This window comes from Juglans regia, chromosome 1, assembly GCF_001411555.2.
Source record: "Juglans regia cultivar Chandler chromosome 1, Walnut 2.0, whole genome shotgun sequence".
Classification (NCBI taxonomy): Eukaryota; Viridiplantae; Streptophyta; class Magnoliopsida; order Fagales; family Juglandaceae; genus Juglans; species Juglans regia.
This window is the reverse complement of record NC_049901.1, coordinates 8247839-8270696: the sequence shown is the minus strand read 5'-3', so window position 1 is coordinate 8270696 and position 22858 is coordinate 8247839. Positions and strand designations below refer to the sequence as shown.

At 34.7% G+C, this 22858-nt stretch overlaps 2 protein-coding genes across 2 annotated transcripts; both read right to left on the bottom strand.

The window, feature by feature from the left end:
• Positions 1-2997: 2997 nt before the first annotated feature.
• Positions 2998-7752, bottom strand: LOC108987372 (monocopper oxidase-like protein SKS1). Its single transcript, XM_018960273.2, has 9 exons — positions 7380-7752; positions 6482-6591; positions 6102-6372; positions 5869-6007; positions 5013-5379; positions 4313-4678; positions 4151-4229; positions 3572-3771; positions 2998-3448 (listed from the first exon to the last, which is right to left on the bottom strand). Exons 1-9 carry the CDS (start codon positions 7527-7529, stop codon positions 3349-3351), a joined length of 1782 nt encoding a protein of 593 aa, XP_018815818.1. The 5' UTR covers positions 7530-7752; the 3' UTR covers positions 2998-3348.
• Positions 7753-14953: 7201 nt separating this feature from the next.
• Positions 14954-20230, bottom strand: LOC108987422 (acid beta-fructofuranosidase 1, vacuolar-like). The gene is made up of 7 exons (XM_018960339.2): positions 19688-20230; positions 19383-19391; positions 16880-17736; positions 16387-16548; positions 16075-16298; positions 15756-15843; positions 14954-15436 (listed from the first exon to the last, which is right to left on the bottom strand). The coding sequence occupies exons 1-7, from the start codon at positions 20109-20111 to the stop codon at positions 15233-15235; spliced, it is 1968 nt and encodes a 655-aa protein (XP_018815884.1). The 5' UTR covers positions 20112-20230; the 3' UTR covers positions 14954-15232.
• Positions 20231-22858: the final 2628 nt, after the last annotated feature.

Sequence of the window (22858 nt, the reverse complement as noted above, 5' to 3'; positions counted from 1 at the left end):
GAGCTAGCTAGCGCGCGCACCAAGAGAAAATAAACGACAATATGCACTGAGCTGTAAAAAAATTTAAATGGATTTCTTTTGTAATGGTTTAACAACAGTAGGACTCTTTCCTCCTAATAACTGTGGCAATTGCGAAATAAGGACTTCCTGTGATCCAGGACGATTATAAGTGTTCGAACAATTATTAAATGGATTGGTCTTTTACTTGTGGTGAGGTCAAGCTGAAAGCTAGCTAGTCCCGTTTAAGCAATGATCAATGTTCTAAAAAACATACTCATTGGACATGTTCGAGAAAGAGAGAGTGAATTAAGGCGAGGAATCCTAGAGGGAAAAAAAAGCTAGCTAGCTAGTGAAGAACTCAGTGATATATACTTTCTGACTAAGTTTCCATATACATTTATAACCTCCTTAATTCCAATTAGAGATTCTCTATATCGCGAGAGAGAGAGAGAGACAGAGTGCCTGCAAAGTCAAAGGACAGCCTTACGCATGACATGAAAAGCACATGGGTGGCCGAATAATTAAGGTTTTATTTGTTATTTTTTAATCTTTACTAATTGTATTGTTGTTTAAGAGGGAAGGAATATAACATCATGCACCTTCTGAGTCAAGTCCATCTGATCAGTGCTATTATATATATATATATATATATATATATATATATATTCTTCTTACCTCTAAAAAATCCACCATTCGTTTCATTCCAAGATATATAATACCTAAGCTAGCTACTTGGATTTGAGACGCACTTGAAAAGTTATGGTTAATGGGGCTTCATTCACTACCCCGCCCTTTAACCCCGATCGATCAGCACTTTTGATATGTTGGGCGCTGTTAGCTAATGTTGACCACTGGGAAAATTAAGGTTTCAAGTACTATCTTCAATATTCTCAACTTTAACTTCACTTTGGAAAGTAGTATCCTTTCATGGAACCCGAATTATTGTCGTTGTTTTAATATGATCAGAGTTACGGGAGACAAGGGTAACTTATAACTATATATGTAAGGCCGGCCCCCTAGTGTATGAGAGAGAGAGATCAGAGCTAGAGTTGGATATCGTTGATTTTCTTTGTATTACATTAATGCAATTATGCAAATTTAGCTGTCTTTATATTCTCCTACATGGGTAAAGCATGTTTAGATATGTTCCTTATTACAGTCTTCGATCGGTTCCAAAAATCACAAGAAACATGATTTTCTTAAAAGTGTGCTTGCCATTAGATACCTGAACAACTGTAATTATATATGGAACCCTTAATTTGAGACGAACCTCCTTAAAGTGTGCTTGCCATAAGATACTTCAGCTAGCAACTGCATGTAATTACGGAACCCCCCTTAATTTGCGATGAACCTCCTTAAAGTGTGCTCGTGCTTGCCATAAGATACTTCGACAACTGTAATTATGGAACCCTTATTTGAGAACAACATCCTTAAAGTGTTTTTGCCATGCATAAGACACTTCAACAACTGTAATCGTTCTGAGGAGGCCAGCCTTACTTTGAGATGAACAGTACTGGAGGATTTCCTTTTTTCTTTTTTTATTTTCACCCTTTCCAATTCGTGAAACCACTTGATTTGGATAATGAGATAAGAGGAGATGATATGAGATAGTTTTAGATGAATTGAATAAAATATTGTTAGAATATTATTTTTTAATATTATTATTATTTTGAAATTTGAAAAAGTTGAATTATTTATTATATTTTGTATGAATATTTGAAAAAATTATAATGATCAGATAAGATGAGATGATCAGATAGATTGAGAGGAGCAATGCTAGATACAGTCCCCATTTGGGGACTGCAATGCAAGCCTAGGTAATTTTATCTTTAAATTTTTTTAAAATTACAAAAATATCCCTCTTAAAATGATACTTTTTCTCATTTAATAAAGACTTATACATGTAGTCTCCACTTGAGGACTGTAAATAAAATTTCTCAGATTGAGAGTATTTTTATATCCAAACGAGATCTAATTGTGGCTATGACTGGCGTTTTAGGTTCAATATTATAGGACCTCCAAATAAATATAGTGTGTCTAACAACAGATGTTGCATTAAAAATAATTTCCACGACATGAATGCTCATATGCTTCAATGTTCTCCTCGGTCGGTCAACCTTGGAGCTGTTGAGAATTGAGATGGTATATAGCCAAGATCAGCCCACAAGGCTCAGAAATAGTTTTTTGGGACCATCTTCTATTTATTTCTAGCCCAAATTACTCTCTTTTGGGCTAGAACGAAGAAATCGTAAGAGTAACCAAAACCAAAAGGGCCCAAGCAACAATATTTCATACTAATAGTTATTATCGTTTGTTTTACGATTGCAAGGAAAAAGGAGCAAAGAAGAAAAATTCTATTTTGCAGCTATCTGGGTTTGTTGATTTGAAGATGAGTCATGCATGTATGTAGAGAAGTGAGTTTTTTGGCTGATGAATTAGCTAGTATGCAGCTATCCGGGTCTGGTCAAAATGCATTTTTCTCCGTTGCTGCTGAATTGCAGAAATCTCTTATAGGAATGTGTAGACACTAGATTTATCTGATTCTCCATCTTGTAGGCACTAGGCTTGTAATGTTTTAGTTGATTTTCTGAATATATAAAGCTTTGTTGTGAATATTCCTCAACCAAAAGAAAGAGAGAATAATAAAATTGGAAGTAACGTCTCCCTTCTAAATAAAAAAAAAAAAAAAAGGATATCCATGTAGGCAATCCTTAGTATTTTAGCACCAAGCAATCATAGGGGAAGGGCATGTGAGCAACAACTTGAAACTTAATCATTCTAATTTACTAACTGATATTGAAAGCACAGACCACCCATATTCCATGGAATTATTACTCAAATGATGACAAGTGTTCCACAAATCAAATAGAATTATGGAGGCATGCATGGTATGTATGGTACATAATCCACAAGACCCTTTTTCTCCATGAGTTCGAATATATATTGTTCACATGGAGCACAATGATTTCTCAGGGTATATATCAAACTCGAGTATGAAACACTTCAAAAGGAATTAAGAATGAATCAATCATAATCAGTGTGACTTTAAGGGGCAATTGGAATAATGGATACCTAGCTAGTTGCTTAAATTACAGGAAATGGGTGGACGCTCAATGTGGAAAAGGAAACAAAAAAGAGGAAATGAAAGTCAATGAAACCACAAAATATTTTTTTTTAATAGGAAATCAAACCACAAAATACTGTACTGACAAATCTCAGTATGGGCGCACCTAAACTAAATATTTTTCAACAAAGACCCAAGAGTAACATCCCCCAGCAGCAACAAACTAGGACAAAGCCGTCACCGCCTGGAATCATAGAACTTCTTACCAATGCGGCAGCAGAATCTTAGCTAAAAATGGTAATCAGAGGAAAGAATGCCACCAGCAGATTAAAAAACAGCTTTGAGCTTCCCGTTAGAATTGATACCGCAGAGTTGGTCTGATTCCTGAAGATGCCAGCAAAAGAAGAAATTAAATTAAATCAAATATTTGTGCGTGCATGAGAAAGGGGGGTGGGGGGAGAGAGAGAGAGAGAGAGAGAGTTCCACTAAAAGGTTCTAGTCATATACTTCGCTAAGTGCTGAAGGGCACCGCAGTATAAAACATTGCCAGGTGCAGCCATCTCCGTTTCACCATTTTCTTCAGGATTGACAATTCTCATATAAGTTTCTTGGCCTAGATACCATCTATCAAGATTTTCTGCTCTAATGTTCCATGCTCCAGGATTGTCAAGAGAGACAAGGACTGCTGTCCAACCACCAGGAAAAACCTACACAACAGCAAACCATGTTTAACGCTAGAAATGCAGCCAGGTCTTTCAAGATTAGCCCCTGAACGATTCAAACAGCACCACAGAAAACTTCATTCACAACAAAAGTACACCGGCCAAAAGAAACAATTTTCTGTCACATTATCCCTAAATTCTTGTGTCAATTATATGCATGATTCAAACAGTTACAAGAATGTATTCACATAAGCTCCGTCAAAAAAGACGTTTGCAAATTTTTGCTAATCGTTCAAGAAAATGCCAAAAAATCGCCATATCCACTTTTTGGTCATTAAAGTTCACCACATCCTTCCAACCAACAGGGAAAGAAATGAGGTGCAGAAAATTAATTGAATAATCTCTGTTATGTTAAAAAGCCAACCTGCGTAGTGGAGCGAGAAATTGCATCCCACTTGTTGTATCTATCTCTTTTTTCTTCTGTCCACTCACCGAAGTCCATCCTGCAATCAGGTGATCAATTTCTCACAACGCTTATTTCCTTAAAGGTGATGGGAGAATGTACAAGCAAATAAAAGATTCATACCCGACCATAAAAAATGAATAGCCATCCATATGAATACTCTGCACAACAGTGTCATTGTTCTGAAATATCACTTCTATGAAGCCCTTGTAAGTAGCATTAATAACAGATGTGTCTATCCGGGGGGTTCTGTTAAGTGGCTTATTGGGGAAATCAAGCTTATACTCTCCCTTCACTTTATTCTGGTCAGCAAGCCTGATTGGCGTCTCCGGGTTAACAAATGAGATCCCATTGAGTGTCGCTCGAAGTGTCCCATTGATCTTTACTGGTGGCACAATCTTCATCACATATGTGTCTGTCACATTAATTGAACCGTAGTGGAAAGACCCCTGTGGATTAGGGCGAGCTCCACTTGAAGATACATTTTGCCTAAGTAGAATAGAATCGAACATAAGTATCTTCAATAGTAAGCTATTATTGCTATACTTCCCCTGAAACTTAAATCGAAATTAAAACAGGGGAAGGTAGGGACAATAGGGGGCAGTTAATCTTTTATAGGCATCAACTTAAACCACGAACTACATCTAATCGCACCATCTGCAAAGGTTACTAATCAATCAAATTTAAGGCATGAATTGCATCTAAGTGTGCCATCTGGGAAGGTAGTTGGTCAAAGCATAGCAATTTTATGCTTTATTAGCGTTTGTGATGTGTCATGAGAAAGCTATAAATGATATCAAACTCCATAAGAATCATGACAAACCTGATGCTTAGTGCCTGGTTTACTGGCCTTGACTTGTCATAAAAGTCATTTGGTGGATCAGGTAGAGGACCAGTTGCTGACCCTTTAGAATTGGAGTAGTGTAAAACGGCAACACCGGTCACTCTCTGCCAAAGTGATTCATTCACAAACCTAGCACTTGCAACGATGTAGTAATCAGAACTTGCATTCTGATCCATGGTGACCAAAAAAGAATAAGATTGCCCAACATGAATATCTACGTCAGTAAAATTTTGTTGCACTGTATAATGTCCTTCCGTTTCCGCGAGAATCAGAAAATGGTTTTGAATTCTGAAGTTTAAACAAGTCGAAATTCCAACATTGTGCACGCGGAGTCGATATGTTTTGCCTGAAAAATATAGTGATATGGTCAATTAATACTTCAAACTGCTGAAACCACTTGCCAGAAACATGAACAACAAAGAAAATCATATCAACAAAATAAAAGGACTGATTACAATGATGTGTGGATAATCACTACATCCCCCATCTACATTCATTCTACACACTTCTACATTCTTTATATATATATATATATATATATATATATATATAAGTATATGGACTTCTACAATCCTAAACTTACACCAGAAATGTTAAAAGTTGTGCAGGAGTGAGCTTGTTATGGGCAATAGGAAACCAAATGAAACTTAACTGATTCAAATTCAGAAGGCATAATTACTGGAATTACTGGTAACCAGATATGAGAAATTCACCCAAGAGCCAATAGAAACTGATAAGATGTGAAAAACAAAGTATCCCCAGTATTGGAAAAAAACACTAAAATTAAAAATAATGGTTCAACGTATTTTCCCTACCAATGCAGGAAAAACATTACCTGGATCGACTCCAATGGATTCATACTGGATGCCATCAGGTACAAGAGTGGTATTGTATCGGTAAGGTCCCTTTCCATTGATAAGAACTCCATCAGGCATCCCAAGGTCTTCTCCGGCATCAAGGACAGACCGCAGCGCCTAAAAAAAGGAAAAGAAGACTGCAGTATACTCGAATGCTACAATCAAACTGCTATTTTCTCAATCAAGCATCAAGCTGACAACTAATACTAACCGAATGGTTCCGGGAAAACCAGTCACCGATCATAATGAAGATGTCCCCGTCTGGCTGAGCAAAAGGAATCTGAATTATATCCCGATTATTAATAATGAAAGGACCAAAGCCACCAGATGCTCTCTGAAACTGGAGGGACGGGAAGTAGAAAAAGCTCCCAATTTGATCCTTGACTTGAAACTGATACGTCCAATTCCATTTGGGGTGAATTGGACAATTTGTGCCAAGAGTACCATCCTGCCATGAATTACGCCGCATTTGAATTCCAGACCTGTAGCAACAATTAACCCAAATTTCTAAGCACTCCAAATACAAATTCGAGATAAAATTTATTTGAAAAAAAAAATACAGAAACGAAATGATATTGTGATGAAACCGACCAGGTCATTAGCAGGTCTTCATCCAAATCATTCCGTACATTGACAACAACATTGTTATTAGTAGTAGAATTGATTACTGGACCCGGAAACTTCCCATTTACTGCTATAACCTGCACATTTGTTTTGGAAGAAAAAAGATAAAAGCTACTGATCAGATTCTGACGAACATATTCACGACTCGATAAAAATTGGTATATAAAGCAGTCCAAAAAAATCCAAGTAACAGGGGAATACAAAACAATGACACTAAAGAAAAATAACTAGAAAAAATACCACAAGCACAGAAATCCAAACCCGCCCCAGCACATTTCTTGAATAATGAAGCATAATAATGATTCAGAATAGTCACAAAAATGACAAAAAAATCTAGCATGAATTCGCGGGTCATAATCTATATTCGCTTCCCATATCTAGTTCAGCCAAAAAAAATATGGTGATAAAACAAAAACTCAAGCCCCAAGTTTTAACATCAACTGTAATGATATTTTGACTACTTCACCACTCTCAAATCTGATTTAAATAAACAAAAATAATCAACCAAAAAAACCAAGAAAAGAGAAGAAAGAAGGCATAAGTCTTGTGCGAGGACCTTTGTACTCTAATCTCTTTCAAAAATAAACAATTTACAATATCGAATGCAAAGAACATTTAAAATACGCAACGCAAATTATAGGAAATAAAAAACTAAAATTTCAAAAACCGTGTATAATAATCACCTAGCAATTACATGTTTGGACCCGCCTACATGAAAACCCCTTTCTAATGTCCAAGCACTTGCACACAACAGGGGAGGCAGTGATGTAAGAGACATGCATAGACTATTAGGAAATATATGAAAAGACGCAAAGATAGCATAGAAAAATCTTCAAAGAGAGAGAGAGAGAGGTAGAAAATGAACCTGTTGAGGAACGCCAAGAGGGGAGGCAGTGATGTAAGAGACATGCAGGTCATAGAAAACGTAGGGGTCAGCCGAAAAACAGAGGCTCGGAATAAGAGCAATGTGGACTAAAGAAAACAGAGAAAACAGGGAGAGCCCAAAACGAGCCATTGATGTACTCTTGGGTTTATGCGAGCGCGCAGAGCAGAGCAAATTCCTCGGAGATTTGGTGGTGTTTTACATGATCAAAGAGTATCCGTCAGAGAGAGAGGTGGGGGGAGAGAGATGAGGCTGGATGATTCGAGTATTCTTTAGTCTGTACGAAAGAGACGAAGATACTACAAACGAGTAGGGTATCAGAGCGTCGCCCTTAAAACTCTGGGTTTTTTTTTTTATGTTTGAAAGTTCGAGCCCAGTCCCGGTCGCATTATCGGTTGCTCGCTAAGCCGGTTGCGGGTTGAGTATTATTTCTCAATTTTAAAAAATTTAGGTATATATATATATAAATATTTAATTAGTAATTACAGTCGTGCGTCGTGCACAAGTATTGTTCAATTTTTTTAAAAATAATAAAATTAATTTTTAAAAAATTAATTAATTTATTTTTATATAAATTCTATATTTTAAAATTATAAATATCATTTCTTAAATGAAAATTATGATGGGTGTTATTTCTTCCGGTTGCCGGTCACAGGTGCAGAGCAGGTAGGGGTCGGAAACGTGAAAGCGACGGCCAAAGAGTCAGCCTCTAAATAAAATAAAATAAAAGGTTTGCATAAGTTTCGGCGCCCGGTGCTGCGCTCAGTGGCTCACTCTGTTTCCGCACTTCACATTTTTCCCATTTTCCTTTTCCTTAGCATTAACACGTTTCCACTTGCACATGGCGCACCTATGCGTGGGCCCCAGAATTCCAGTCTTTGATCAGTACTTATTCTGTATATATATATATATATATATATATATATTTATATGGCATTTATTATTATTATTATTATTATAAAAACCTTATTCGGTGCATTATTATAACCTTATTCAACCATTCCTTGGTTTTCCTTTTTTTTTTTTTTTTTTTTGTCGTCTTTATGCTAAAGTGGCAAACACGGCTCTAAATTGGGCTTGCTTAATGTTTTGGATTTCATCAATTCAGATCTTAATCCATAAAGTATAATACTTATTATGTTGTTTGTTTATTGGTTGAATAAATATTTTGTGATTGAGAAAGATATATTGCTTGTCTCAGACAAAAGATGCAACCCCTTAATTATAGAAAGATATTGATGATTCTTTGGGATTAATATATTCTTAGAGAATGATTATAACCTAAGAGCACTCACAATGAATTTTTCATCTTATCTTTTAAAATATATCACTAAAATCTATTTTTTCTATTTTACATATTGATTTTTACAATATACCATACATCAGCTTATCTATTTTTTCTTCATATAATTTAAATATTATACTTTTTAATATTTTTTATTCATTTCAAAAATTTTCTCTAACTACCAATAATATCCTCATATCTTTTGATATTTGCAATATTTCTCCATATACAATATTATATAATTCTATCCTATTTTAAATTAATCTAAATTTATAAACTGAACCAAAATATAAATTAGTATTATTGTTTTTACAAAATGAAATAGATAGTATCAAAAAACCCAAAGCCATCAACGATCAAAATCATTACATGCTTGGTCTATTGGTCAGTCCAACATTTTAACAAGCATCTCTTGTGTGCAAGGGTTTGAATGTGAATCAAAAGAGTTAAGAAAATGAAAACTTAGCATGGAAGGAAGAGAAATTAATTAAAAATGTTTACAATCATGAACAGTGTCCTCTACATCTTGAGATTTTCTGTAGCAGAATATAAAAGTATGTTTAAAATAGAAGATCCAATAGATAGGACTTTTGAGAGTATTTCGTTATATTTTGAAGAAAAATCATGTATTATAAAGGATGATCGATTGGGAAGATAATATAAATTAAATAAGTTTTATAAGATTTATTAAATATTTAATTTTTTTTTTCACAAACGATAATAAATATTGTAAAGTCTACTTTATATATCTATCTGTCTTCTTCTTTCTGTGTTTATATCATTAGCAACAACCAAAGAAATTATATAGGTAGAGAAGTTTTAATTTGTAAATAAGTGGATAAGGTATGAGTTTCTAAATTAATTACCACTAGTCAGCAAACAAATAATTTTTCCTAGAAACACGTACGTCAGGATCATCTACACGCAAGTGAAAGTTTTGATATCAGATTTCGAGGGATATTGCTGATGGTTAGACTTTAGGCCGGGATCAAAGTTTCACCCTTTTTGTCTTTAACCACGTTGATATTGTTTAATTTAAACAACATCGATATATCTAATGCATGGCATGGCATGGCATGCACTTCACGCAAACGTATAAATTAAGATAAGTCTCCAATGCCAATAAGCAATTAATCAGCAAGAGCGATCATTCACTGCAATATCGAGAGAGATCGATGGTCTGATCTCTAGTAAATCGGTTGGCTTGTGATTTGAGATCGAACTTGTAATCTTCCTCAAGAAAACTAACACAGAGAGAGAGAGAGAGAGAGAGAGACGCGTTGCTGATCATATCGATGATGACTTTTGCATCCTACGTACTACACACACATACAAAACAAGCATTAATTATTTTTTCCTTACTTGGTTTGACCTAAATTTGTCTTAGCTGTACTGTTTACATTCATGTGCAGTTGCATTAAAAAAAAGAAACAGACACACAACCACAGAGGGAGAAAAAACAATATTCTAGGGCATAAAAAATACAATGATGTTATTGGATTAATGTAGCTTAATTAATTAGAAATAGCAACAAATTAATTAGTTGATCAAACTGTGGGGTGCATGCCATGCTGGAAAAAGCAATAAATAAAAGTTAATGGTAAGGGATAGAGAGAGCATGATGAGCATATATTAATGCGATTTGAGGTTACTCATATTGCTTTAGAAATCAATTAAGCTTGATCGAGAGTACGTGGGTAAATGTCACCATATATATATCCATCGTGCGCCTCTCTTAGTCAATATTATTTTAGTGGGTACTCAGATTAATTCATGTATTTTTTTTTCCCCTAGCTAATTATATATATATAGGCAGAAATTTCCAGTAGATTTTTCTGTAATTTTCTCTTCATTCTCATTTTCCTGGAAATTAACTCCTGGCCTAGTACTAGTCCCTGTTACCATTAACAAGCTGGCTCTAATATTATCTCATGATTTGATCTGCTGTCACTTTTATCGTTTTTTCCTTTTGGAAGGTGAAAGCTCGGTACAGGAAACTTCCAATTCAGCCACTACCTTCAGCGGTTGACCTATATGTATCGATGTATGTATGTGTGTGTATATATATATATATATATATATATATATATATGTAGAGAGAGAGAGAGATAATTACTTGGGGAAGAGTGGGGAATTATATATTTATATATATATATATATATATATTTGTATGTGATCAACAGCTTGCGATCAAAACTTCCAATGGCAGCGCTGAACAAGTTAGTGGTTTAGAATATGGGGCCCTAGGAAACTCCATTTCAGCCACTAATCTACAGTGGCTGACTTAGGGTGCGTTTGGAACTCAAACCACTCTCAATTCATCTCAACTCATCATTATAATTTTTTTAAATTCCAACATAAAACATAATAAATAATTCAACTTTTTTAAATTTTAAAATAATAATAATATTAAAAAATAATATTTTAACAATATTTTATCATCTCAACTCAACTCAACTCAACTCACTTCAACATCCAAACACAACCACAGACAGAATTACCTTGGGAGAGAGAGAGAGATTATAAATATTGGGTAATGTGATGGAAAAGTCTCCAAAGAGCCAATGGCAAGGCTGCAACGGGCAGTGCGTTGGGACACTAAAAAGTTGAAACACACATTGACCATTTGAAATTGAGTAATTCTACTCATCTGCCTTTTAATATAATATATATATATATATTAAAGTAATAAAGCGTAAGAGATCGACATGTGTGAGAGGAATAGAGAACAATGATGCTGAACCCTGCAAACAAGGACCGGAATTCATTGATCATTCAAAACATAAGCAAATAAATTAATGTCTATGATCATTATAATCCGGCCAATACAAATTCGCTTTTCTGGCCGACTTTGAGCTAATAATCTATACGAGGTGGGTTTGTCTTTGACTTCATTTGAGATTTCGAGTACTTCTTGACCTTAACCCTCCATGTGCAAGTTAGTGCAGATCTGGTAAAATTAGCACGAGACAACTTATCTTCTATTGTTTTAAAGTACTATCATGCGTATAATTCATGTTAATATTAGAGAAGGGATTTTACTTTTAGCTAGATTAACATGCTTGGCACATCTCATGTATTAATTGGTGCATGTATGGGTAAAAAAAACTTGGTATTTCATGGCATTATATATTAATTAGTGTTCTTCAAGTACTAAATACCATATTCCTTGAATTTTAAAGGAAAAATCTATTCCCAAGCCGGTTTATTCCTTCACACTGCACACCATCGCACGTGGCAGACCGGGCTTATAAAAAAATGATGGTTTAAGAAAGTAAATTATCATTTTTGTCCGCAACTCATTTTCTTCTTCTCCTTCACGTCGACCCCTTTTCTCTATCTCCTTCGGCCTGCTTCACCTTCTCAGGCTACCAAATCGGCATGAGCAAATTTACTAAAATCATCACCAACATGATTCCCATTTTTTTTTTCTCCAGGTTGTGGCACTAACTTAACCTCTAAATCTTTTTCTGGATCTAGTTTGTGGGTTTTTCTGAATTTTTTGACTTTAAAGAAACTCATGTTCAACTATCATATTTTTAATATTTTTGCATATGAAAATTTTCTGACTTCAACACACTAGTAAGAATCTTTGCAGACAAAAATATTTTTAATTCAGGAATAGAACCTACTCTTATCCCAAACATTTCATAGAGCCAATGTGCAAAATTGTTGCTGTCAAAATCCGTCTAGTAGATTATCTGCAAACAAAACTCAGAAGTCTTCCATGGAAAATCTATTGCTAGAATCTGATGAGCAAGAAACCCTTTGAAATTCAAATCCATCGTCGCAAGAAGTTAGCGATATAGTACCGAAACAATCCACCGCTGATGACCCAATCTGACGACCCTTCTTCACCTTTTTAGCAAAATTCTATTGGAGTAGCAAAAAATAAACAAAAGGAAAACACGATTGAAGAAGACCAGATACGAGTTTGGTGGCAGTATGAAATCGAGATCCAAGTTTTGGGTTTTTGATTTCGTTGTCTTTGGGATGGATTTTCTGCTTTCTGCTTTCTATTTTATTTTTTATTTATTTTAAATTTAATCCACGTCACTGCAACGTGAAGGGCGTGCAGAGCATTCAAACTGCCACATCATTAGTGTGTGGAGTTGGAGACTTAAAAGGTAGATGAGTAAAATTACTCATATATATATATATATATATATATATATGAATCATGTACGTACGTGCTGTTCCAATTTGTCTGTTCAAATGCTTAGAAAATGCAGAACATTTCAAAAAACAAAGGTGATAAATGAACTCCGAATTTTTCGAGATTTTAAACCTTAATTTCTCTTCAACGTTTAAGGAATCACCAAGCATTAATCATGTACTAATTAATGGACCAATGGTTATGCAGTATTCTGAAACTTTTATTAATTGATCTAGATATGCGCGCTCTCCTCTTACTATCATGTGGCATTGATATTCATGAATTTTATAATTTTATTTTTTAAAATAATATATCATTTTATCAGTTTTCCTGACAGATACTAAGGTTTAAGGAAAGTTCTCTGACCTGTTTGTCTGCTTCCTGCCTTGTGATCATCGAAAGGACGGTCAAATATCGAAGTACGTACATAAAGGGTAGTGGAATACTGAACTTTTTGCAGGCCTGGAGAATAAAAATGGTTACAAGGAGTTATGGGAAAGATAAATAAATAAGAGTAATAAAAGACAGAAAAAAAAAAAAAAAAAGTATTTATTAAGAATTTAAAAAAGGGGTTTCCATGCAGAATCCCAGGAGATATGTTTTCAATATTTGGAGCGTTGCTTTCGCCATAAATTTAGCAGCGATTGGTTACATCGATCCTGCGTCCTGCCAAAGAGAAGCCTGAGGCATAGAAACAGTCAAATCTGTTTAGGAACTTCGAGTTTTTTTAGTCCAAAACGGTCGGATGCTCTCTTCACTGTTTCCAGGTCATGTATGGCTGACTATGAGAAATGATATTTATAGTCGTGAATGTATAAGAGTCGTATAATTGCTTTGAAAAAAGTAAATAAATATGAGACCCACATAAAAAAAATTAATTTTTTATGAGTGGACCCTATTCTTTTTCAAAGCGACTGCATGACGTTTGCATATTCTACGACTGAATATAGCATTACTCGCCGACTATAAGTGATTTGAAAATTATGTTATAATTACCTTTGTGATGTGAAACTGTTTCTGTCTGAGTAGTGAGTTATTTTAAGTATTTTGTGAATAAAATAAAAAAAATAATGATAGAATATAAAAAAAAAAATAATAATTAAAATTAAATAAATAATAATAATAAAATAATTAATAGTAGTGAGGTATTTGAATATTCTCAATAGCTAAATTAGAATAAATTAAGTTATTTGAATTTATTTGAGTCGTGATTAAGTTTAGATTGGAATTGGCTAAAAAAATTATAATTATTTTCTTAAGAGCAATTATAATCTTTCTTATAAATTTTATTATTTTCAGTCACATTTGTTAATACAACACAATTAAAATAATTTTATATATAGACCATTTAGATATAAATCAGTTAAAATATGCCACATAGCAAGTGTGACTAGCTAGGGAGGGAAGATTTTAATTTTATATTATATCTATTTCTTCAAATTATAGAAAATATTTGGGCTAGAAAATCATAATCTCAAAATCCATTGAGTAGACATTATTAGCATGAGTGAAAGTTAGCGCATTAACATGTACTGGTTTGAAGAAAGATATTGATCTTTTTTATATGCATTTCCAACACATATATAACTACCCACTGCTTAAATCTCTCATGCATAAGGATTGTAGCGCAATGCATTGAAAGGAGACACTCGGAATGTTTTGGTTAGCATCGACCGTTTCTGATCACGGGAACATAATGGGCCCTGCAGATGGGCTCAGTTCTCTTATCTATGCCAGGAACAATATGAAAGATTCCTCTTAAAGTTGAGGCCCAAACAATGACGCCATCGAAGTCTCGAAGGTTCACACTTGATCTGCTTGCCTTGGCCCAATCAACCAAGAAAACAAAAAACAGTCAATGGCATCTGAATTGATTCACGTTTAATGCCATGATTAATTGGGAAGATGAGAGAAAAACTTTATTTACGAGATGAAATTGATTGTTTTGTTGTCTCCCTGAAAATGATTTGGCATCAACCACAATCCCAGGTTAATGAGAAAGAAGGAATAAGAAATAGGAAGAAGAAGAAGAAGAAGAAGAAGAAGCAGCAGCAGCAAGGGAAGAGAAACATCAGGAAAAGAAGAGAAAGGAGGAGCAAGAGCGAAAGTAGGCAATTTGCAAATAATCTCAGATTGTCTATTACTGAACAGAAAACGTAGCTTTAACAGGAAGTTTGCCTCTTTTGAACTAATTCTGATAGTAAAACAAAACTAATCATGAATTAACTTGGTCTGACAAGACAAAAATGAGCTGGGAAACATACTGCATTAGATAACCCAACCATAAAAATAAATAAATAAATAAATAAAATTACAAAAGACATATTTGGGAGCAAGAGGGAAACTTAATACAATAGGCACCGGGCGGGGGCAGGGGTTGGGGCTGCAAAGACTTCAATGCATCTGGTCCAAGGGGAAAGGGTGAATAAAAGCATAATTCAACTGCCATATCTTAAGCGTGGCCTTGACATTCACTCCAGTTGCATTGTTGAACAAAAATAATCTAGCTGCTCCGTAAATTGCTTCTGTTGGATAAAGACGAGATGTAATCACTCTCCTCCCTCCTTGAGCAAAGCTTTCCACAATTGAATGGTCAACCTGATTTAGCATCAAGGATACGAAGGAAGTATGAGATCTGTGTTCTATAATTTCATCGTGGCATTCCTAATTTTCCATAATAATGTTCCTGATGACAGTCTTTCTGGAACTTGGCTGCTAAATACATGAATCCCAACATATTTCATTCCCGGAGAACTGGATCTCTTTTATGTGTTCTCTTGATGACCAAAAACAGATGCAAATTCAAAATTTTCCAAAGTGAATAATAATCTCAAGGCTCTTCAACACAAGTTTTCAAGCTTAGCATATAATAACAAGACATAAATTCAGCTTTAAGATGATAATGATTCTCCCTTACCAAAATTCTCATCGACAAAGTTTCACCATCAAGCACCGGAACTGAACTTCCGTAAACTTGTTTGAAAACATCAGAAGCCTTTGAAGACCTGCATTAACCAACAGCTCAAATCACTTTCTTTCTTACAAGCTGCAGATTTACGAACAATTTCTGCAAGCGACTCCATACTAAACAGCACATGTCCCCATTTATTATTTTCCATTTCAATTTGTCAGCAAGAATCATGTCTAACACATAGTTCCATTAAAGGAAATTAATATTGACTCTCTAATAGATATCAAGCAAGAAAGAAGCATGTCAGCAAAGAAAAGAACCATACCTTCTTTCATCCGCGCAGAAGTAAGTCTCAAAACTGCCATCACTTGAATTGGCAAGGCGGAAATATATAGGGGTTAGTTCAGAAAGTGTTTCATCAGCAATAACTAAAAGCCCAAATGGCCCGAAACTGCTTCTGTCAGTGGCACCACTTCCACAAAGTCCATTGACTTCGTTCGTCTCCTCCAATCCTAATGATTCTATTTCAAACTCGGCGAGAATGTCTAACTGTCAAGATTTTCAGCACAACTGCTAGTGAGCTGGAAGTTATCAACATACAAGGACAATTAAAGTTGAGACAAAAAGCTAGACAAACCTGAGTGGCTGAGCCGATGTCTAGCTCCACAACCGATCCAGGTTCGACCACCACCCCATCAAAATCTGTGCTGTTCAGTCTCAGGCTCTCTAACTCTTCCACGGGCCATTGAAGAATATTGGTTCCAGTATTATTGTCATACAACACAGTTCTTGGAATGGTCTGTTGATTGCAGCAAGGAGTTATGTGTCTACTATTGGAACTTAACTATTATTCCAAATATACATACACATGCTATCAATGTAACAGCCCGATACATCAGGTAGCATACAACAAAATTAACTATAATTTTCTTTAAAACTCATTGTATCTGGTATAAAAACTAATATCGATTTTTTAAAACAAAAAATAGATCGAATTAAAATTAAATAATAATAATAATAGAATCTATGCAAATTGAGACGAAAGTTTATTCTTTTAAATTAACATTAAAAACAATAATAATAGGAATTCTGTGAATTATAATATGGAAACCATGAAAGAAGAATTATACCTGAACAGACGCCCAACCCTTTGCCAGGTCGTCATTTTCAGTATCGGTTTCATTGATCCAACCCCATAGGATCCGCCTCTCCTTCACCGGGTCATAAAATGTCTTCGATGCATAGTACCTCCCATAGTCATATCGCAACCCGATACCCACATCCTGTTCCGGGTCATCGGGCACCCACGTATCGTTCTCTGCAAAGTAAGTTCCAAGTGCATAGTAATCCAACTTGGTATTATCCAAACTAGCCTTCAACACGTGCTTAACTCCCGGGCCGCCCGCCGACGTATCCAAACCTTTCGTCCCATTGATCGAGACCGGGTAAAAATCCACGCACTCCCACATGCCTGTACCGGGGACGGCGTGCAACACAGTATCCAACAGCTCATAGTCGGTGAAGTTCGTGGTCGTGTACACAAGCGAAATGCCCGTAGTATTGACCTTGGACCCGATTGTGAGCCGCCACTTCCCGTCGGGTCCAAGCCAGGCGGTAGTCGGGTCTCGGAAATCTTTGGGGGCAATGCCGGTAGGGGGGACCAAGACTGGGTTACCGGAGTACTTGACCCAATCCAAGAGTAGAGGATCGGAAAGGTTGGCAGGGTAGGCAAGGTTTTGAACCTGAACGTAATTATCGGTGTCTCCGGTATAGAGCATAACGATCTGGCCGTCGGGAAGGATGGTGGCGGAGCCAGTCCAGACGCCGTTCCAATCGAACCAGCTGTCGGGAACCATGGCGATGGGGAGATAGAGCCAGTGGATGAGATCGGTGGAGACGGCGTGACCCCATGTGATGTTGCCCCACACAGCCGAATCCGGGTTGTATTGGTAAAACAGATGGTACCATCCCTTGTGATACAGTGGACCTGCACTCCCACACGCACCACAGCCATGTCAAATCGGACCTTTGAACTTTCAATTTGTAAGCAAGAAAAATTATTTATACAATTTAAATGAGTTGAAATTTTGAACTTAATTTGAGAAATATGAGATTTATTATTAAAAATTAAAATTTTTTGTGATTATATTTATACTTTTTTCAAACGAAATTTACGAGACTAGCATATCTTATTATCTAACGTTTTTTTATAAATAAAATAATAATAATAATTTATACAGTTTTATGATATAGAAGTACTTACATATATTAATATCCAGCATTATTCTATAAATTAAAAAAAATGTTTATTCAATCATACAATATATAAGTCCATATATAATTAAAAAATAGATAAATTTATGATAAAAATTAAAATATAATTATAAATGTTGTGATATTAACCGGTTAAGGCACGTGATCCCACCGTCCATAATCCCTATACACTACAAGAGCACAGGTGGACCCTCGTGACAGGCCAATAACCCACCAATCCCAACAGACATTCACTCCTATTGGTCCACATAATCCAAAAGCAACACCTCTTTTTATAAGAGTGGTGATTCTCTGCCGCTTCTATGTGCCGCCACCACCCAGTATAAATTATACTATATTTTTTATTTTTTTTTAAAAATACTCTTTAAACATATTTAAAAAATAAAAAAATATCAATACATTAATAATTATTTTCTTAATTATTAAAAAAAGTAAATATATGAACCATCAAAATAAAAAATCATATTAGCATTATTCTTTTATAATTTTATAATGAAACTTTTTAAAATTATTTTCTGGTTCTTTTTAAGGTGACGGCAGTCCAAAATCTATATTATATAAGTTCATACCATATTATATTCTTTACAATAATAAATACTATCTCATCTCCGATCCATGTTCTCGCTCGCTGCATTAAGCAGTTCAGTTCAAATAATTCCAACCAACAACTCCAACAGAAATTGGAACTTTCTTCTAAAATAATTAAAAACAAAAAAAAGAGACTGTACGATCAAGCAATCTCAGCCATCTATACCCCTTTTGCAATAAAATGATCTCAACTAATTGGACGGTCGATCCATTCAAGCCAATAGGATGCAGTTTGATTGGATCAGAACTTGCCACAACAGATGCATCTAGTTTTAGCTCAATCCAACTTCGAATCCAAGTAGAAGAATAATTGCAACTTTAAAGAGTCATGATCACCTAATCATCTCCATTTCATTGGCATTTCTTTTATTTCTGGTCTTTGTTTCGGACTTTAAAACATACATCAAAGAGTGTTTTATTATGGTATATACTTGTGATAAATAATAGATACAGTCGTTAGTGGATAAGTATCGCATAATTATTTTAAAAAAATAAACATGAGATAATGAGAAAAAAAATTAATTTTTTAATAATATATTTTTTTTTTAAATAACTGTACCACACTTATGCACTTTACGATTATATGTAAGATATTTGATATTACTGGTGTCTGATTAATGAAGAAGTTTTAAGGATGTTTGCAATTAATTAAACAAAAGTAAGTTGGGGTGGGTGTCATTAAGTTTGGAGCTAATTAATGTGATTTTCTCAACGGAGAAGAGAAAGAACTCGAGAAGCAAGCAAACATAAAGTGCTTTTGTAAAGGCTTACCATCAGGATCTGAAGCAGAACCAACCGGATGTATCCCCCACCAAATCAAATCGCAGAGGAAAATGACATCAGGAAACAGGATCAGTATCATAACAACAAACAATAAATTATTTCAAAACAAGGACAGAAATGAAAGACAGTTTAATCAGAAACCTAAATCTTAGCAACCCATTAATAGACAACTGTGAAAAATCAATAGGAATAGATTAACGCACGTCCTTTGATGTTTTGTTTGGAACTTTAGTTCAAGGAAGTTTTTTTTTTTTTTAATATTAAAAAAAAAAAAAAAACTTTGGTGTACCTACCATTCATCCAGTTCCTTTCGGGTTGAAAATGGAAGGCAGTTCTCTGCCAAGAAAACATAGCGTTTGTCCAGTTGTAAGAAAGTTCATGGCCGGAAAAGGACGGGTTGGATTTGGCGGACACGCCTTGTGCGACTCCCCTAGCCACCGGTCCCGAAATGTTGGAAAAAGACGTAGCGTTGGACGTCAATGTAGGTGCCTCATCCTTTCCGGGTTTATCCAAGGGTTCTTGGCTTTGGTCAAGGATTAATGCGACCAATGCCAGGAGAAAAATGACGGAGACAATGATCCCGGCAAAACCCTTTAAAGGTCTCCGGGGACTCGCTGGAGAGGAGTGGCCAGGTAAGGGAGCGTAAGCGGCATTTTCAAGATCAGAAGTAGTAGTAGTGATTCTGGTGTGGGAAGGTATGGTACTACTACCGCCCATGTTATGCTCTGCTACTGGGGAGTAGAGTAGAAAGAGGACGGTGGGTAGGGAAAAGAAATGGGCCTTAAATAGAGAGAAAGGAGGTCAGGTGGGGAAAGATAACTAGGGGTGCTACATTTGAAACCCATTAATTTGCTTGGTAGATCTTACTTGGAGAATGACTAATTTTAGGAATGGAATTGGACTTTGTGTGGTGTAAATTGGTTGTAATTTTCTCTTATTTTCTTCCTTCCATGGTAGCTTAGCTTTTTACTGGCCCAAGGGGCTTGAAGGATTGCTGGACACGTTGGAGTGTAAAATGGGCATATTGGTTGGTTGTCCAATTTGATCATAGAGAGAGATTGAGCTAGATGAATATGAATCACGTGGGGTGCAGTGTAAGCAGAGAGGGACAGACAGAAAGGTAAAAGAACTCGCCGTTATTCTTGTGAACCATAAATACTTGGGATCCTATAATCTTCAAATAATTTATACAAATCTCGAATAAACAAGTCTTATATAAATTCATATAAAAAAATAAACTTTATTTTATAAAAATATATAAAACAAAAATATACTTTTTATTAGTAAAATTTTTTTTTTATAAAAGACTTATATAAAATTTATCTATTTAAAAATTATATCTAGCATTATTCAATTTTCTTTACGGCTACTTTTTTTCACGGCTTGTGCATACACTGTTTGTTAATATTGGCCTTTAAACAGTGCATTAAAAAAACCTAATGGAAAGTATTAATTGTCTTTTAAATTGGCTCACAAGACTTGTAGTTGTAGTGAATGTTCTTCTACCTTCTAGTCAAAATATTCAGATCATGAATCAACAGAAAAGTTTGGGTGCAATTAGTCTAAAATTATAAAGAAGAAAAGTCCTATAGATGACCGAAAGTACTTCGATCCAATAATAAATAGTAACCTATATGGGTAGTTGTGCATGTTCATTATTAATTTATTATATATCCTAATTCCAGAAATTGCTTTTTAAAATATGAATACAAAAGAATATTCTAAAAAAAAATCATGCCTTGCCTGTATTGTTCAAACGTTTTACATCGATATTGAATCCTCATTTTCACAGAATATTTTGTACAATTAGGACTTGGGGATCGAAGACGAATTTGGTTGCTATTCTCTATTTTTAACCTTACTTGTTTTTTTCTTGTCCATAAATTAATAATAAATTGGGTTTCGTACGCTGGCCTGCCTTGAAAAATACAATAAATAATACGTCAAGGAGCTCAAAGACGTGTACAAAGGTCGATCGGTTCGACATGTCATGTGGTCCACTCATTCATAAATAATCTCCACAAATATTAGTTGTTCCAAGGAAAATTCGTGACAATTCTTGTGTAATATTATGTGTCATATATATATATATATATATATATATATTATATAGCATTATCGTAGATTATAAAAGGAGCGAAAATGAAAAGTTGGGTAGATCGATTGAGTCCAATTTTAAACTGGGAATTGGACTTGTACGTCAATGGGATCATGGGAACATTTATATGTATGTGTCTTAATTAATATTCACATAAAAATGTCACAAAATATAAATTTGTCACAGTTCATAAAGAAATCGTAAAAAAAAAAAAGGTTGTGTTTTAGCATATAGACAAGGCTACTCGTCTTGGTAGTCTATTTCTATTGCATTTATTAGAGCCCGGAGAACTACTAGGGCATGTTTGGAGGGTGAGATAAGATACAAAATTTTCATCCCATCTCATCTCATCATTACATTTTTTTCAAATTCCTATACAAAATATAATAAATAATTCAACTTTTTCAAATCTCAATACAATAATAATATCAAAACATAATATTTTAAACACTAAAACAAACCTAAAATTATCATCTCACTCCCCAAACCTGTCCTAAATTATCATTCAAGCCACTCATTCATTATATATCAAGAATTTAGAGCTTTCTATTTTTCTAAATAAACCTTTTGATAATTCATTCGAATAAAATTAAAGCCATAATCTGATTTCTTTTACTTTATAGTCAAACGATTTTATTGAAATTAATAATAAAAAGTAGTTTATTTTCCATTAATATTATAGTTAATTTCTAGTTGTCATGAAAAGATTCTATCTCTCATCGAAGTAATGTAAATTAAAAAAATGGAGGAGATAGGATTTTTTTTTTTTTTTCAAAATACCTCATCTTATTGACATTTCTCACTTTTAGCGGAAGAAAATCATGGTAACAAACACTAATATATGAGGGTTACATATATTCATAAAACCAAAACCCTGGCCAAGAGACTATAACCTCTAGACACTTTACATAATACCCAAAAAAAAAAAACCATATGAAATTGAGAATGAGACAAAACATAACCATGAGTTTAAACCAAACGAATATTTGGAAGACCCATCTTTTCTATCTGCAAAATTCCTTAAGTCTATAGGGAACATCCACTAGAGATTACCATTAACCACTACACCATTCCGCTCTCATCATTGCCAAAAAATCTGTCGAGGCATTCCCTTCCCTGTATATATATGATACTTCAATTTGTAAGGACTTGGCCACTTCCAAGATTTCCTCCAAAAAATTCCTCAAAGATGAGATAAGATTTGATCTGTCTCTTCTTAATTATTGTGGAGTCTTCTAGCGTACAAGTTACAACCATGTCTTGATCATGATCTGAAATGGTGATGGGCATCGAAAAGGTTCACAGCATCTTGTGAGCATACAATTTTGTTTTCTTTTTATTTAATGGATCAGGGATCGGAATAATA